The 17620-nt window shown below is 39.3% G+C and overlaps 1 protein-coding gene across 3 annotated transcripts in view; it reads left to right on the top strand.

The window, feature by feature from the left end:
- RASGEF1B (RasGEF domain family member 1B) overlaps window positions 1–17620 on the top strand; it is a 590398-nt gene that overhangs the window by 553888 nt on the left and 18890 nt on the right. For all 3 annotated transcript variants that reach the window (XM_039845559.1, XM_039845560.1, XM_039845561.1), the window contains 3 exons: window positions 11774–11956; window positions 13628–13750; window positions 14157–14294. In XM_039845559.1, coding sequence (XP_039701493.1) covers window positions 11774–11956; window positions 13628–13750; window positions 14157–14294 — 444 coding nt within the window. The remainder of the gene's footprint in view (window positions 1–11773; window positions 11957–13627; window positions 13751–14156; window positions 14295–17620) is intronic.

Here is a 17620-nt window from a genome sequence, read left to right as displayed (position 1 = left end):
CTGCGCCCCCGCTGCCGGGCGCAAGCGGGGACGCTGGAGAGCCAAGGGCGAGCGAGCTCTTACTGGCGCACAGCGCCTGGCAAAAGCCAGAGACCGGGGAGCCCCCTGTCCCTCCACCGAGGGCCCTTGGGGCGGTCCCAGGAGCGGACCCGGTGCCAACAGGTGCGGGGCCCAGCCTCTGGAGCTCGGGTGGGGAAAGGTTTGGATTTTGTCTTGTTTCTCCTGTCCCGATCCCGCAGCCAGGCTTTCTGTTTCTAGTTTGGTACAGTTTTTGAAGATTTGTCTGAGTTCTGGTCATGTCTATCTATCCTTTCTTCATCCTCCCTTCCTGTGCACAGCTAGGTTTCCTTCTACTTCTTGGCTAATTTTCGTGTTTGTGTGTGTGTGTGTGGAAGGGGGATTGTTTATATTTAATGTTGGAGTCTTATAATCTAGGGTCTGACTTAGGAAGGGACAAGGGAACAGAAGTCATGTGCTCGGCACCGACGAGGTGATATTCTTTCATCCCCCGTTGAACTGGCGAACTTGGGACACACCGAGTTGCCTTGCTCTTGCCGGTGCTTAGGTGAGTCGCCGCGGGTGACCTGGCCAAGAGATAATAACTTGAACTGGGGGTACCTGGGAGCCTCAAGGGCAGCTAGCTTGCGGGGAGGCTCCTCTTTCTAGGGCAACAGTGGGAAAAACTTAGTACTGTACTAGAGAAGGTGGCGAAACGCGGAGGGGGGTGGTGGTGGTGGTGGTATGTATGCTCCTGTGTGTGCAACTGTGTGTGTGTGTAACTGTGTGTCTGTGTGTCTGTGTACCACTTGAATATTGCTTCGCATCTTACCCCAACCGAACTGGCGAATTCAGGCGAAAGCAAGTAGCTAAGTCCTCTGACAGTGCAGAGGGTCGCACAATTGTGGTAAATAGCAGGCGGAGCTCTCTAGGATGCGACTTCTCTTGTGAATGTTGATGTATCTGTCATCACTGATTAATTCGATTAATTCGGTGGATACAGTGTGTACAGATGAATATACACTCAAAGTTGTGTACGTGTGTTTGGGCCGAACGAGTCTCCTAGGAGTCTTTCGTCAACAGCACCATGTGAGCAGGATCAGGAACTGCTGGTGTGCATTGATCTATATTTAGCCCTGGATGATCTCTTGTGGCCGAGGGAGGGTCTCTAAACAGGGTGCTTTTTAAAAGGGGAAGAGTCCAGGGATTAGGGTTTCGCTCTCTTGAATAATGTCTGGTACAGTCAGACTCAGATGGGGTGAATAATTATTCTTTCCTCTCGAAAAGAGTAGCTGGAGCTTGGCATGTGATGCCTGCCTTAATTTAAAACATAGTTGTACCGTGGTGTGAAGCCTATGCTAAGAAATAGGGAGGTTACAATTAACCAGAGTATGTATATACGGTGATGGGAGATTTGGGAGGAAATTAACAGGTCAAATGAGGTTTAGAGCAAATGTAGAATTTGCTCTAAAAGAAATAACAAAAATAAAAATTCTTGGCTGTTGAGATATTCGTAGAAAAAAGGTGGCAGCTTGTTAGACCCTATCGTTAATAGTTATTTTATTTGAGGGAGGGGAGGGGAGGGGAGACGGTGGTTGAGCCAATGAGGACCCAGGGCACTTTTGACAGAAATCAGGGTTCATAAGCAATGATATATTATGCCTTTGGAGCAGATTTTCTAACAAGGATGAGAAGATCAGCTGCTGATTCGCAAATTTCTTCTTGGCATTCTTCCACTACATGTCCGTCAATCCTTTGTTTTCCTAGAGGTGGCAGCGTTTCTGGCTGCTAAGCATACTGGCCTTGGACTTTTTGATTGTCTAACGGAGTGTTAAATTTTTAGGATTTATTTCTCCCATGTGCATTTTCAGTATTGCTCCATTTTATGTGCTCCATTAGACAGTTAATTTGGTACTACCACACCTGATACCTGGGGATCATACTGTCTTTGGAATGGAAAATCACCAGAAAGCATTTACATTTATCATCTTTTCCACCTCTCACTTAGCATCTAATTTAATTTATTCTTAGGTACATGTTTTTAAGTATTTATCATTTATCGTAACAATACATATTTCTTAGTATATAGTATATATAATATTAGTATATTGTATATACTAACATCACATTCTTACAATCTAAAATTAACTACTAGCTATTAAACTACAGTAGGCAAAAAAAATCAATTGAGTAACAACTGTTTAGGAAAAAGAGAAGTGGTCAGAATATTGAAGAGGAGAAGCTAGGTGACAGTCTACGCTATGCAAAGTACCTAATATAGCACAGGAAGTGATGAGATCAACTGTATCAATCTCCGAAGGTGACTTGGAAGAATTGGACTTTGGTGGAGCATTTCGATGACCCCAAAGAGATGATCACCTTGGACAGGAGATGGGGAAAGGAATGTATTCTCCCTTATGTGGGAGAACAATCTGGAATCCCTGAAGCAGAGATTGAGAATCTTGATTCTGATGCCACAAGTAATAAACGGAAAAGCCATCCTAACATTTTGTGAGATTTTAGAGACCAATTGTACTGTTGAAAATACTACTTAAGATTTGTGGTATTTTGTTGTTAGTGGTTGAATTCAGGTGTTGCCTTCCCATCCCTTTCACTTTTCAAAAACCGTAGTTGTCCTTTTTTGGTTCTTAAGAGAAACTGACAAAAAATTAGATCCGTGCAACCCTCCATTCTCCTAAAATGACGGATGTCATAGCCTAGTGCTGTGGCAGGCAGCTTTCTGCCTTTGGAATAGAAACTAGGGTCCTAGCTGATGTGATGCCCTAATAAGTCACTCAGTCTCTCCCTATAGCTGCAATATCTGTAAAATTAGATGGGGTGTTGAACGAGATGATTTATGAGTCTGTTTTAGCTCTATAATAACATTTATTTCGCTGTACTATCACTTCATGCATATGCACCCTATATTAGTGGGGGAAGAATGAAGAACGAAGTGATCTGTAGTTAGATGTTCAGCTACTTTCTGAGTGCATGGAAATGAGGAGAAGAGAGTGAAGTTTCTTTTTATTGATGAAAATTCTGTAGAGTTAGTATTTTCTTGAACTGTGTTTTGCTTTTGTTTTTCTCCTGCAAGTGTATTTTAAAATATTAATTATTAAGAAGGTCAAGTCAGGAATTTTTTTTGACTTATTAAGTCAGTGTTACTATTTACTAAATTTTTATCTAGTCATGTTTTCTTAGGTTTTTATATTTCCTATTAATTTCAAGGTATGTCTGTATCTGGAAAATCATTCAATTGATATAAATTTTATCAGGAAACCCTGGTATGAAAATTAGTTTAACACTGGGAAAGTACAAAGAAACTTTACCGAATGGACTACCAGTATCTTTCTGTTTACCTAAAAGATTGGAAGGGGGAGGCATGAGTGTAGTTTTTCAAGAACTTGAAGCCAAAAAATAAAATTATCCCAGTAACTGTTTTTATAGTAAAATGCAAAAAGAAAAGAAAATTCTAATTCTTTACTAAACGTCCTCACTAAGTATCAGGTAATTTTCCTGCTGAGATGAATTGCTTTTAGAAAAATACATCCTTTTAGTAAAGGATGTTCACCCCATATGATATTCTATAATTTGCCTTGAGATCTATCATGTATAAATGATGACTCAGCTACTTATTTCTTTGCTGTTCTGTGTGATAGCCAAGAGCCACATGGAGATTTTTAACCTTAAGTTTAATTAAACAAAATACAAAATTTAGTTTCTCAGTTACAGTAGCCACATTTTAAGTGCCCAGTGAGTAACACATGTCGCTAATGGCTACTGTATTGAACATCGCTGAAGGGAAAATTTTCAATATCCTAGAAAGTTCTTTTTGACAGCACTTAATTAGATAATGATGATTTTGATTATCTAGAGGATCGCTTTTATTCCCCTGGGAAAATGAAATAATTAAATCTCATCATAGACGGGCACCTAAGACCTAAAGAAATAAGACTAATGGGCTTTATCAGCCAGTATATGTTTTCAACTGTACAGAATGAACAATGCCACTTTCCTAAGTCCAGTATGCCGAGATCCTGAACACTAATTTTTCGTTTTTTCCCCCCCAGCACTCTAGCTGTACTTTTACTTTTCTAAATCAGCATGGACTGTTATTGCTGGAAAGCACCAACCCTTTCAAAGACAAGGCATGTAGAGCCATCTACTGTTAAACTCAGGAACTGCATGGAAGTTGTAGCTGATTAAAAACAATTAATGCATAAAGAATGTCAACACGTTCTGTGATCCGGTCCCACACAGTAAAGATTTATCTCACAGAGAAGTTTCAAATGACTGTCCAGGCCCATTTACAGCTACCATGTACTGAAATGTCATTTTGTGTTTTAATAAACTGCTAGTAAGATATTCCCAAGACAAAAGATGACAGATGTTAGCTTTGTTTTTCTTCCAGAGAAAGCAAAGATAGTAATTATTTGAGTCAGAATCTCCTTCCTTTATCAATTAGGAATTAGTAAGGACTTTTTTGAAGTAGCGTCTAGGACAAATCAAGCAAAATGCAAATTAATTTTTTGTACAGAAGCCTATATAACATATCAGAACATGAGACCACCATTTCATTATTATGGAGAAAACTAGGACCTTCTTTCCATAAAAACATTGATTTTTTTTCCCCTCTTGATTGTGAAATCTACTAAACATTTGGGGCTCAGTTTCAAAGAATGTACTTATCTGGGATTTACTTTTTATTCTCATGCCAAAGAAGTGAGTTGATTCTGAGTTGTCAGCTCTGTATGTTATACTCTCAACACAATGCCTCTTTTTTTTCAAGGAGGTTAGCAGAAGTGTAGCATTTCCACAATTTTCAGAGCTGCTGCTAGAAATCTCTGCTTTTAGGACTTTGCCTGGCTGAGGAAAGAAGTGAGAAGATAATCTTTTTAGACATTTGCAAGCTCCAAATAAGCCATATTTTTAGATAGTGTCAGAAACTTGACTTTGCCTTTCACCCTGACTCAAATCCATACTTAGATATACTCTATGAGCATGCAGCCAGTCCTTGTATTCTAAGATCCAGTAGTGCCAGTGAGATACCAATTAGCTTAAAGCTGAAATGCATGAAGTCTTTCTCATTCAGAACGCTGGAACCTCAAATGAAAAGAGGAAGAAGATGCATCTCACCAAAGTGCAGGGTTCCTTTGGAACCTAGATGGATATTGGGGAACCAGTCATTCCAGGATATTAAATTAAGCCTCTTTTTACTAAACAATATGCTTTCAAAATTTAGCTCTGGTAAGGGAGGCCTTCCTCCACCTTAATGGGTTGTTTTTTTGTTTTTTTTTTTCCATTGGGACATGCAACATTTGAACAAACTAAAAATAATTGATAAATATAAAGGCATTGGATTTATTAAGTATTTTATTGAAGAGAAGCACTAATAAATGGATTGAAGAACACCTTTTTTTTTTTTTGACTCCTACCTTTTCTTGCTTGTAGAAGGAAATGCTGACAACATTCAGGTAGAGATTTACATGCATCCTTAGCAGATGTTGAAGGATAACTTTTGATTTAGTTCCTACACTCATCTTTTCCTTGACCTCTTTTCCAATTTGAATTGTCACCTGAAACCACCTTATCCTGATGCACCTGCCTCATCATAAATAACATTGTGCAGAAGCAGTCGCTAATTCAAACACAGTCTGCTGTTTAGAAAAAGGCAGCTTTTCATCTGGTGCTTTAGTTGGTTTGAAACCATTAGGCATGCCTTTCAAATCCATTCATCCCTTAAATCACCCAGAGCTTGTTTCCTTGCTGCTAGATCAATGTCAGGCTGAACTTTTTCAGGCTCCTTGGAAGAACATAATATATCTTTGTGACTGAATTAGCTGCCCCTGTAAGATATCTTGTCTGTCGACCAACTTTTCAGCTTACCAAATTAACTTTAAGAGCATTCCTCTTACATACCTGGGATGGATATATCTTTACCCTTTGAGACGTTTTCCAGCAGAACCTGTAATTCGCATGCTGATTTTGGTGGCCGCTAAACTTTCTCTTAGCCTGGTTCATTGTTTAAAAAAAACACAATCTATTTTTCGTTGTCTCATTGCATCTTCTGTATCCCAAAGGGCTGCCTCAATTTAGGGGGAAAAAAAAGAAGACTATTTAAATCTCTCTTCTCAAACCAAAAGAAGTATCATTTTTTACAAAATCCTCTTTGACTCCATTGGATTGGTACTACCTGAAAATACAAGTATTCCTTGATTTCTAAGCAGCCAGTCTTGAATGTATTAAGACCACGTTCCCTTCAGAACAATCACATTCTCTTCCTTTGAGGCAGGGTAGATAAATAATATCTAGGTTCTGTACAGACCACCACATGTGAGTCTAATTCTGGGGTCTGAGTTCCTTGAAAGTATATGCAAACTTGTTGCATTTCTCTGGGGGCAATGTAGGGAGAGGATTGTGATCTCCCTAAAAAAATTGAGTCATTGGACATATAAAATATATTCTGAGTTTTCAGGAACTGGTTATGAAACTTTGTAAGGTGAACATTGCTTATGAGATTAACCTGCCCTCTGCCTTATCTTACTGGTAGTGATTTGAATAAAGTCAGCAGCTTTTCAAGTATCTAATACAAATCTTTCTTTCCAAAGTAATGAATTGCTTTGAAGTTTGACTTAACAGTTAATGCTAGTATTTAAGTTCATGCTGTCAGGCATTCTAATTTTGGCAAAAGAGTCTGTTTTTCCTAAACAAGATTTTGAGTTAGCGGATCCCTACAGATAGATATGTTGGTTTGGGCAAAATTTGTGCTAATGAAGCATGGCAAACTTTGAGAAGTTGATTTTGAGATTATGTTGGAAAGGGTAAAGAGGAGTAAATTGAGAGTTTATAGGACCCCAGAGATGGAAAATATTGTGAAACCTGTAAAGAGAAGGTTTGCTGCAGATAAGAAGAAATCAGAACTGCATTGAGATTTAAAAATAAATAAACGGGAGCAGCCTCACACTTAGCCCTTCTCCCTCTAGGAAGTCATTAGCTAAGGATTCCTAGAGTTAATAGCATCCAGGGAGAAACACTGCTCTGGATTCTCATGTCCAGTACTTGAATACTGTATTTGTTTTCTTAAACAAGAACCAAGCCAATATGTAATCTTCTGAGCCTGATTTTTCATTTCCAAAACTGAAGCAGGTTGAACTAAAGTCCTGGATGTCCAATCTGAGTAATTCTGAACAAACAGTAATTCTTGGTGTGGATGATACTTGAGAGGGAAAAAAAAATCTACTATGTTTATCTTCTTAGGTATTTAAAAATATGCTTCACAAACAGCACTTTCTACACCATGCCGCTGACCTTTCCCCTGTTTATCAAATACATCTATTACACCAGGCAGTTGATCTTTCCAGAAAATGGCTGGACTGGCCACTTGGTAGAGATTGCCCAGAAATGATGAATACTGTGACCCATGATCTTTCTTTTGGTCATTTGTCTCATTAAATTTTTTTACTGGAGATCTATAAAGTACATACAAGCCAATATTACTGTATTTCATTGGCTCTAAGATGCCATCCATTGTAAGGTGCTCTTTTATTTCAGATATTGCCGAAAAAGACTGTTAATTAAACATGTTTTCTTATCACTTGACTATGTGCAACTCAATTTCAAAGATATGAAAATATAAAGAAATGTATAGTAGAATCTCTGGGGCTTTGAGTCGCTCTTCTCTTGCTCAGGACTGCTTCCACATCTAGAAGTGTACTATCGCTTCTAATAAAGCTATTCTTTTCTTCTGTTAAAAAAAAAAGGAATGTTTGAAATCTCTGTTTAGATGGCATTATGTTTTGATTGCAAAGGTCAGTAGCTTAAATACTTTTGTTGATAATATTGCTTTGTAATAAGAGTAATTAATGGCCTTAGTAAATCTTTGGAGGAAGGATTTATGTGGAACACATAAAATATATAAATTTTTCTAATAGCCTACAATTTGGGACAAACTGACAGGCTTTTCATTTTATGGTTAAACTCTAAAAGTTCAGAGAAGACCATTTTCAGTATAACATGATGTAGTGTGATAAATTTTGAACCTGATATCTGAAGACCTAGGTTTGAAACCCTGCCCTATCTGTCCCTTATCTGATGTGTAACCCTAAGTGAGTTATTAGTTTTTCTGAACCTCAGCTTCTTGTGCAGTCAAAACAGTGAGGATGTCTCCCAGGGTGGCCGTAGAATCCAAAAAGGCATTTGTAGGCAGGTAGCCTTACACAGGTGGTGGCTGCTGACATTCTCAAAGCCTTCTCCAGCATGTTACACAGATGAGGGCCCTTGAGGGGGAGTCAGAGAAGTAAAAGACTGTGGAATGTGGAGACCTTTGCCAGCACGCAGGATTCCATAGTAGAAGAATGTACAGCTAAGGAAGGGAGAGGGCCTAAGGAATTGAAAAGATGCTATCTTGAGTATATGGCAAGGTAGAAAAATATTACCAGTGTGCATAAATAAGCGTCTCTTAGAATGACTTGAGTCTCAGCAGTTGATATGTGCAAGTTCAACACTCATGGGAAAATCAGATCAGCTGATGAGCAGCAGAACTTTGGGCAAATTGGAAGACAGAAAATGACCTTTGACATACTACCTTCTTAAAATTGATTTTGAGATATAATAAGCTGTAACTCCAATTAACTTACCTGTTTGGTTTCCATTGCTATTTGTCATATTTTCTTTTGATGCCTGGTTGGAGGGGGTTTTCTATGTGTCGAGATTTTGTACCTCCTGAAACAAATCCTGTGCATGACACATTTCCAAGGACCAATACAAAAGCCTTTTGCTATTCCTCTAAGAATAACTTTGCTATAAAGAAAATTGATAGTTCTAATTTAGAATTTTGAAAGGGATGAGCAAAACTGGGAGTAATTTTCCAGATGAAAAACACACTGGCGGGGTGGCGGTGGTGGTAAACGACTCCAAAGTTTTCGTGGCTGTTAAGAGCCAGATGAGGACTTCACTAAATCTGAGTCCTTATCTGCTTTATGGGAGTAAATAATTAAAATTACAAATACTTGGTGGTTTCTGGTGCCACCTCCTTAAAATGGAGCTCTGAGTGAGTGAGCCATGATTTTTTGTGGGTTAATGCATAGAGTTAATAACCTGAAGGCAGCAGAAGTGCGAGATTCAAGGGAGTTCCTTTGGGCTCACTTGGTGCTGTGGCCACATCACTGTGTGATCTTAGCCTGGTCTTCACTTAACTCTCCGTAGTCTCAGTCTGCACGTTTATAAAGCGAGGAAATGGACCAGATCATGATGGCACTGGGCTTTGGCTTCTCCCATGACTATCGTGTAGTCATTGCTAATCACTTAGGACAGGGGTCCCCAACCCCCCGGCTGCACACCGGTACCAGTCCCTGGGCTGTTAGGAACCGGGCCACATAGCAGGTGAGCAGTGAGAGAGCCATGGAAGTTTCATCTGTATTTGCAGCCACTTCCCAACGCTAGCATCATTGCCTCAGCTCTGCCTAAGATCATCAGGTGTTAGATTCTCATAGGAGCACTGGTCCCTAGTGCCAGAAAGGTTAGGGGGGACCACTGACTTAGGACACATACTCTCTCACCTACTTATAGCCTCTGAATCCTTCTCATTCATCCTCACGCCTTTAGGCAAGCACTTTTAGTTGACTGCTGTTAGAAAGTGAAATATCTATTTTCCATCCTGGACCAGATGATTTTTATGGTCCTTTTGAACTTTAACATTTTCTGAAATTCCCAAATCCTGGTCAGCCAACTCCCAAAAGCACTTGATTTATTACCATGGTTTCAGAAGTGATGAATAATTAAGTGGAGAAATCAAGGAAAATTCATAGTTCTTGGCAGGAAAAAAACCAAAAAACAAAACTTCCAGGGCATGATAGAGTGAGTTTCACTCGTCATCCTGTACATGAAGAACATCATGTGGTCTGTGTGGTTTTAACCATCTAAAGCTTTTTAAAGCCAGAGGCAGGTAACCAAATCTAGATCTATATTCCCTCCAGGCTCTCAGAACTAACTTTTAGGTGCTTCTCATCTCAGGTCCCAGTGTCCCAGTTTAAGGACATTTTGAGTTTCTCTGGGCAAGGATAGACAGGCTCTTTTTCTTCTTCCTACCAAAGATAACCCATTTGTTAACAATTATATTGCACATGAATCGTACTCAAAGAAAACTGGCAGAGGAAGTTTGAAACTTGAAGAGGACAGAAACATACCTTGTCCATTGCCTTATAAAATGTTAACACCTAGTTATTTAACCGTCAGTCCCACGTGGGAGGTCTCACCAATGAAGTGTGGAGCACACGTGTTAACGTTTACATTCCATAGTTCCTGTCCTTTGGCTGTGACTGTGACTTGCGCAGGGGAGAAGCACAGCAGTGATGACCCCGATGTTAACAGATCTCCCCAGATAGAGTGATCACTTTCTTCCCATTCGTGGCTATGTTTTTAGGGATCCTTTTACAGTCTTCCTCAAGTGCTGGTGTGTGGATGGATGGGACAGAGTACAAAATGCTGAAACCTTTTCTTTATTTCTTTTTCTCGATGCTCCTTTCCCTAAATGCCCTTTTCATCTGCCAGGTCGGCTTTATCTTGGATGCTTTTTTCCAGCATCCCACTCCTGGCCGCCTGCTGCCGATGCAGGAGGCATGTGCGCATATTGTGAGGCTGTGGCCCCCATTCCTCAGAGCTGGAACAGTTGAGCTAGGAGTGAAGGATGTGCCAGTTTTGACTGGGCTCCACACCCCTCCCCCATTTGGATTCAAATGGCTTTTGGCATCTTGAAAAGAAGGATTAGCCCAGGTTGTATCCTCCTGCAGCCTCCACGCACCCTGTTCCTGTCAACCCAAGGCTGGAGTTTGGCTTCCTCTCATTGTTTGACTTCTGAAACCCTCAGTTTGGGCAGCTCCTGAATGCCTCCATTGTCCAGAAGAGCTGCCAGAACCCAGGAGTCTCTTCTCAGGGCTGGGAACTTTGTCCCTAGGAATCCAAGTAATAACTTAATAGCCTCTGGCCTCTGCTCAGCACATCCTCTCACAAGGGCTTTGTGAGTTGCAAAGCACACAGATGAAGAGGAATGTCACAGCACTCCTTGTTCTCCAAATCAGATGCCTTCTCAGCCCGTGTGTTTACTGAGAACTGAGGCTTTATAGAGCCCTCCACCCCCCAAAAGAATTTGACATAAAGGGGTGAAAATCAATAGCATCCCATCTTCCAGTGAAAACTGGGGAGTCACTGTTAAATCTCTTGAGGCATCGTACATCTATAAACGCTCACACACACACACTGTGTGCTTTAATTCTAGGCCTCTTTTACAGTTGCACTTTTTCAACTTTTGTTGTAGTTATCTCCTAGTATGCCCAGGGTTAGCTCAGTATTTCTTAAGTATTATGTAATACATGGCCCAAAGAACTTTGCAGGCTTACACATTTCCTCCTTAGCGTAATGTTTGCCTCAGTGGGGTACAGCGAAGTGAAGTGCAGTTCTCTCCACCTTTATGACCGAATGTGAAGGACTGATGTCTGAATATGGCAGCCAGAGACTTGAATTTAAGTCCAGATTGGCTTCTTTGATCTAAGCATCTTATGGCATTTCATTGAGTGAGCTCGATACTCAAAAGTATACACACACATGTGTTACTCAAAGAGCAATGCACTTCCTGATGGATTCTGATGTTGTATCAGAACCTAACTTATTTTAAAACTGCCTGTTCGCTCCTTACTATTAAATAAAGCCTACTACCTATTAAAGCTTACTTTTCTTTTGGACAGCATATTACTGACACTATGTTTTCTCCTTTTTCATTTAGGAAAGCATGCCTCAGACGCCTCCCTTTTCAGCAATGTTTGACAGCAGCGGTTACAACCGAAACCTCTATCAGTCTGCAGAAGACAGCTGTGGAGGGTTGTATTACCATGACAACAACCTCCTCTCTGGATCTCTGGAAGCACTCATCCAGCACCTAGTACCTAATGTGGATTACTATCCGGATGTAGGTATCCGTGTTCCTCTCAAACACATCCTTGGTATTTGGCAGAAATTATGGTATAGTAGTCAGGGGCTTTAGATACTACAGAATTAAATCTGGGCCGCTAAGACTTTTTCTAATAAGAAATAGCATATGGTTATTGACTGCATTGAGATCAAACTGAGCCTGGGTATGATTCAGATTTTAGTTGTTTCCATATCAATTTGTTTTCAGGGTTGGTACCACATTGTAGGAATCAGATGCCATCTAGAAGGAGGTATCTGATATGCCTGCTTGATTCAGGCATATACCTTGGTCCTTAAATAGACGTGGCAGAGAACATTGGATGCTCCCAGAATATTTAATGCCTTTTTGTTTCCAAGATCATCACTAGGCTGAGAAAAGTGAAGTTAGGGAAAATGCATAACAAAGAGAACAAGAATTACATTCAGGGTGCAATTCTGTATAGAATGGACCTCAGATGACATACTTGTTTATGCTTTACTTTGATAACTGGCATTTGTATAGATAATACTTTCTAATTTAAGCAATTCATTGACATTTCCTCAGTCTTCACACAAATTCCAAGAGGTTAGAGAGATAACTGAAATTCGTAATTTGCACATGGTCTCACTCCTAGTATCAGCAATCAAACCCAGGTTTTCTAATTCCGGAGCAAGTGATGTTTTTTCCCCTTCCCTTATGCTACAGCTGACCCTGTCAACCAACAGCTGGTTGTTGATAAATATTTCATGAAAATATTTAGACACTAAATTCATGTTTTTGTAAATATAATAATGACCTTGGTGTGCAAAGGATAGTTCGTGCTTGCCACTGTAATTCAACATAACATTTCTTACTGAGTTATCTCTCTGTGTGTGATTTGTTACATAGCATTTTCAAATATGTTGCCACACAGGGAAAACTTACAATCAAAAGTAAAAAGAGTCCCTTGTTCAGCTCTGTAAGTGTTTATGAGTTACTAAAGGTGCCTAAGGGGAGAAAAGAACCCATGGAATTTTTCTTTTCATTGGGAGTCTGAAACTATTATGACAAATAAGCGCTACTTCATTACTGGCTTCTTGGGAGACAATGTGTTTAAAGAAAAGCATATAGTGCGATATTGTATTTTATCTGATTGCTTAGCCTTTGGACAAGTAAATAGATTACTTGAAAGCCCACCTTTGACTTTTTCTTACAGCACAGAAACACCTCAGTGTGCGACACTGGACACACACTGATGACTTCTTGAGCTGATGTTGGTTGGGTGTTTTTTTTTGTTTGTTTCTATTGAGTTACCATAACATTTGGACACAGAACATGATTCTTTATGGGTGGTATATTTAAGTCAGATTTACCTCTTGCGGCTGAATTTCATTCTTCTTTATGAGAGTAAGTTATGTGTCCTGGTGTTCTGCCTTCTGGAGGATAGATGTGAAAATGTGCTGTGAATAATTTTAATAGCTAAACTTATCTTGCACTTCTGTTATTTTTAGTATGGTTTAAAGAAAAAGATACATGAGAAGGTAAAAGAGACATCCATCTTACAGTGTTTTACTACTTGTAAGCATCACTTTCGAAACTGCAGCATATAAACTGTGATCAAAAGAACTTAATGAAATAAGATGTATAATGTTTGGAAAGATATTCGCTTTAGAGAAAATTAACCATGATGATTTTTTTCTCTTGCCACAGAGAACGTACATATTTACCTTTCTACTCAGTTCTCGGTTATTTATGCATCCGTATGAGCTAATGGCCAAAGTTTGCCACTTATGTGTTGAGCACCAGAGGCTAAGTGATCCTAGCAGCGATAAGGTAATGCTATGTTTTGAACTGTAAAATTTTTTCTTTTGGGTTTGGTAACTCTGTGGCTTAGATGTTGTGAAGTTGGTTTCCTTAAGTAACCCTGACTTATCCCCAGGCTGAGGTGCATAAATCGTATCATGGATATGCAAAGGGAGTTGGGAATGGCATAAAGAGCACAATACAAATCCAATACCATGAAAGAGCCCTAGATCCTGCCTTAAGTTAGTGGCACTTGGCATTGACTTGGGGGCGGGGTACTAGACCTTCTTCAGTCCCAAAGACTTTGCAGTGGAAGTTTATCAGCGACACTGTTTGTAATTATTTATTTTTTTTTTTTTTTTTTTTTTAGTAATTATTTATTCGAATCTATCCATGGTGATAGATTTACTTAATTAGATTTGCTTTTTCGCCCTAGAACCAGATAAGAAAAATTGCACCCAAGATCCTTCAACTCCTGACAGAATGGACAGAAACATTTCCTTATGATTTTCGGGATGAAAGAATGATGAGAAACTTAAAAGATCTGGCTCACCGAATAGCCAGTGGCGAGGAGGTAGGTAATCTGAATTTAGCACAGCCTCTTGGACTTTTAGGCAGAGTCTTGGTGGGAAATGATGCTGAGTTAGGCATCAGAATCTCCGCTGCTTCCTTTCTGTCTTACCTTCGGGCAAGTTCTCCACACAGCATATCGGTCTGTTTGGTGTGTTAAAGGGGATGATTTTATAATCCCACTTCAAAGAGGAATGATCTGGAGTTTTATGTGATTAATTTGGGGGAATATTCATGGCAATTCATGCACAGGATTCATGTTGCAAGTGTACTTTTTTGGGTCTCTTATGTTTTTAATTTTATTTTTTAATTAAATTTATTGGAGTGACATTGGTTAATAACATTATATGAGTTTCACCACCCAGAGTCCAGTCTCCTTCTGTCACCATATATTTGACCTCTTTTACCCTCTTTGTTCTACTCCCTACCCCCTTGCAAGTGTGTTTTAATTTTCCTTTATTTACACTTTTCTTCCTTCCAAAAAGGACTGACATATCAAGTTAGGTAATAAATATCATATTGGTAGATATAAACACTAATGGATATAAAATAAATAACATCGATATGTTAACATATAATAAGTAGTATGTTAATATATTTAAAGTAGATATAGACAGTTTGTACCATGGAAAGGAAAAAACAAATATGCTAATATTGAGAACTGGTCGAGTAGGATGAAAATGCTGTGATTTGAGTGTAAGCTCCAAATAAAAGGGAGCTACAATTGGTTATATTATTTTCACTGTCAGAAAAAGAGAAAGCATAATAATTCTTCAGGGCATTAAATTAAATGCGATTTTTAAAAACTTTTATGAGAGACTTTGTGTAGGGGACATAGAACAAAATCATGGAAACTACTCTGTGTAGTGTTTATAACAAATGCTCCTTGATAAAAAATGGAAGCCACAGGTTTAATGTGTAAATTAGCAAAGGTGGTTCTTTGTGCGAGGAGAAGACAAAGACAAGTCATCTGGTGCCTGGAAGTTGATTCAAGGCTAGCGCCTACAGTAGGTAGAGATGGAAAGTAAGTCTCTTAGATAACCTTTCATAAATATCACTTCCCTCAGGTGAGCCTTTGATAAGGGCTAACTGGCTGCAGCAAATTCAAGGTTATCCTCTTTGAAGCAGGCCTGGAGGGCTGGTATTCTGTGTTGAGGCTTGTTGGGCAAGGATGTCTTTGTAGTTCTGTGTTACTGGTGAGCTCCTGGGAACAAGTCACTTAGGCACAGATACAGAATTTTCACATAGAAAAAGATAGCTGAAGCGTTCGGCAGTTGTAGTGATGTCTTGTTTTGTTCATCTTAAAATGCATTTTCCAATTGCAAATAACCTTCTTGAGACCTCATTTTTTCAGAGGCGTGCAGTAGAGATCATGTAATAGGACACCCTGTCTACTCTGTATACTTCTGGTGAATGCATTTTAATACCATTTCCCCTGACTTAAAAAAAAAAAAATCAGACAAAAATTTTATAAGATATTAGCACTTGAAAAATTTGTACTTGCTTGCTTGCCTTATGTTCTCATGAAAATGTAATTAACCCTTTTACTGTCCCCTTATGACATTATATTGAGCCCTGCTGCTGAAGACAGCATATTTTCATAAGGCCTAAGGAGTGGTTTCCACAGTCATTTTACAAGTTATCTCTGTTATAATCATTTTGCCAGTTTGTGTGACAGTTTCTAGCAAGGTGTGAATTGGTCAGTCCCTCATTCACAAAGGCAAAGTTAAGCATCACAGTGCAGTTTTGTAGTAAATCTCTTGTTAGAAGGGCTGGCTATTGGGTTGCTGGGCAGGAGCAATGCTGGCTCAGTGACCTCAGTTGATAACAAGCTGCTCAAAAGATTAGTGACTTCACAAGAACTGTTTCTCATATGAAGGCTAAGCCCTGAGTCAGTCTGTGCTTCATTTCAGTTAAGTTGTATATAGGTTCCTGATATGGCGGTCAGCTAACTTTCCCTCTGTTGCTTTTTTAAAAGATGGAATGGTGACTTGGTCCTTTCCAAAAGGAACACCTTAAAATTTTTTTTTTTTTAATAAACATTAATAAAAAGTTAGTGTTCTGAAGGTGCCAAATGGATGGTTTCTTATACTTCTTGTCATGGGAGAGAGGGAGATCATTTCTATCTGTATGGGCCAGTTGATCTTTTTTTTTTAAATAAGATCAAGCCACTCAAGGGTTGGGTGGAACTGTGCTAAGGGCCAAACAGCCTTCTGACCTGGAGTCTTACCAGCATTCCTGTGTTAATAACAAATCCTTGATAACCCTAGAGATTTTCAGATGGCTTTCCCTGTGGAAAGAGATGAGAACATAAGCCAAGTCTAATCAAGGAATTGATTAACCTAAGGATTGAGTGGTGAGGTGTTACCTGCTTTGATCAGGTTGGATTTCACAATGAGATGTTGTTCCTTCTAATTCTATCCAGTATTCAGAATCGGGTCCACACTTGGCATCTGGTTGATCTGTGTGTGCTTTGGCAAGTCCCTAAATGCCTCGCTCCTTCTTTATTTCTAGAAATCAGAGAGATAACTCTTGTGTTAATGTCCCTTTCAGCTCTAAAATTTTGTTGTGGATGTTCTTTACTCAGTTCTTTATTTGGCATGCCACTCACTTACTCATCATGTGCTTAAGTGTCTCTCCTCAGAGAGACCTTCGCTCACAACCCCAACCATGATCACACACCCCCTCCCGTTATAGGCTTTCACCACCCTTTTCTTTATAGCACTCTGTGATTAGTAATTACTTGCCTTTTTATGGCTTATATGTCCCCACTGGACTCCATGTTGTACCCGCTTTGTCCACCATGCCTTCCTTAACTCCTAGCTCAGTACCTGGCACTTAATAGGCACTCAGTAATATTTGAATGAATGAATGAACGAACAGATTGTTTCCTATTCAATTACTGGAATAGGAAAAAAATATTTTCCTCTACTTAAAAATTATTTCCCTCCACAGGAAGGAGCATGGGCTTGGGTTAGGGCTTGCTGCTTCTTGCCTGGGACTTTACAGATATTTTTTTTTTTTTGGCAGTCAATGAATCCAGGTGTGCCCCATATATAATTTAGTCAGGTTCTTCTGAATCTGCTAGGACAGTTCCACATAATTTGGCTTAATATGTTTAGCCCCTGGGGGTTTGCCCAAAATGAAGTGGTTTATTAGGACTTGCCTGCAAGAAACATGAAATAAAATTAATGATTGAATTACATGACAAATGACTATAGTGGGTAGAATGCAATTTTCTCTTTCTTAAGGGTCTGGTCTTTGTTCTATCTTTATTTTCCAGGTAATTACTGTCACCAGCATTTGAAGTTATAAAAAAGAATAAGTACA

Source organism: Pteropus medius, unplaced genomic scaffold, assembly GCF_902729225.1.
Source record: "Pteropus medius unplaced genomic scaffold, Ma_sr-lr_union100, whole genome shotgun sequence".
Classification (NCBI taxonomy): Eukaryota; Metazoa; Chordata; class Mammalia; order Chiroptera; family Pteropodidae; genus Pteropus; species Pteropus medius.
Note: the sequence above shows the minus strand (reverse complement) of the source record. Positions and strands in the feature narration are given on the sequence as shown.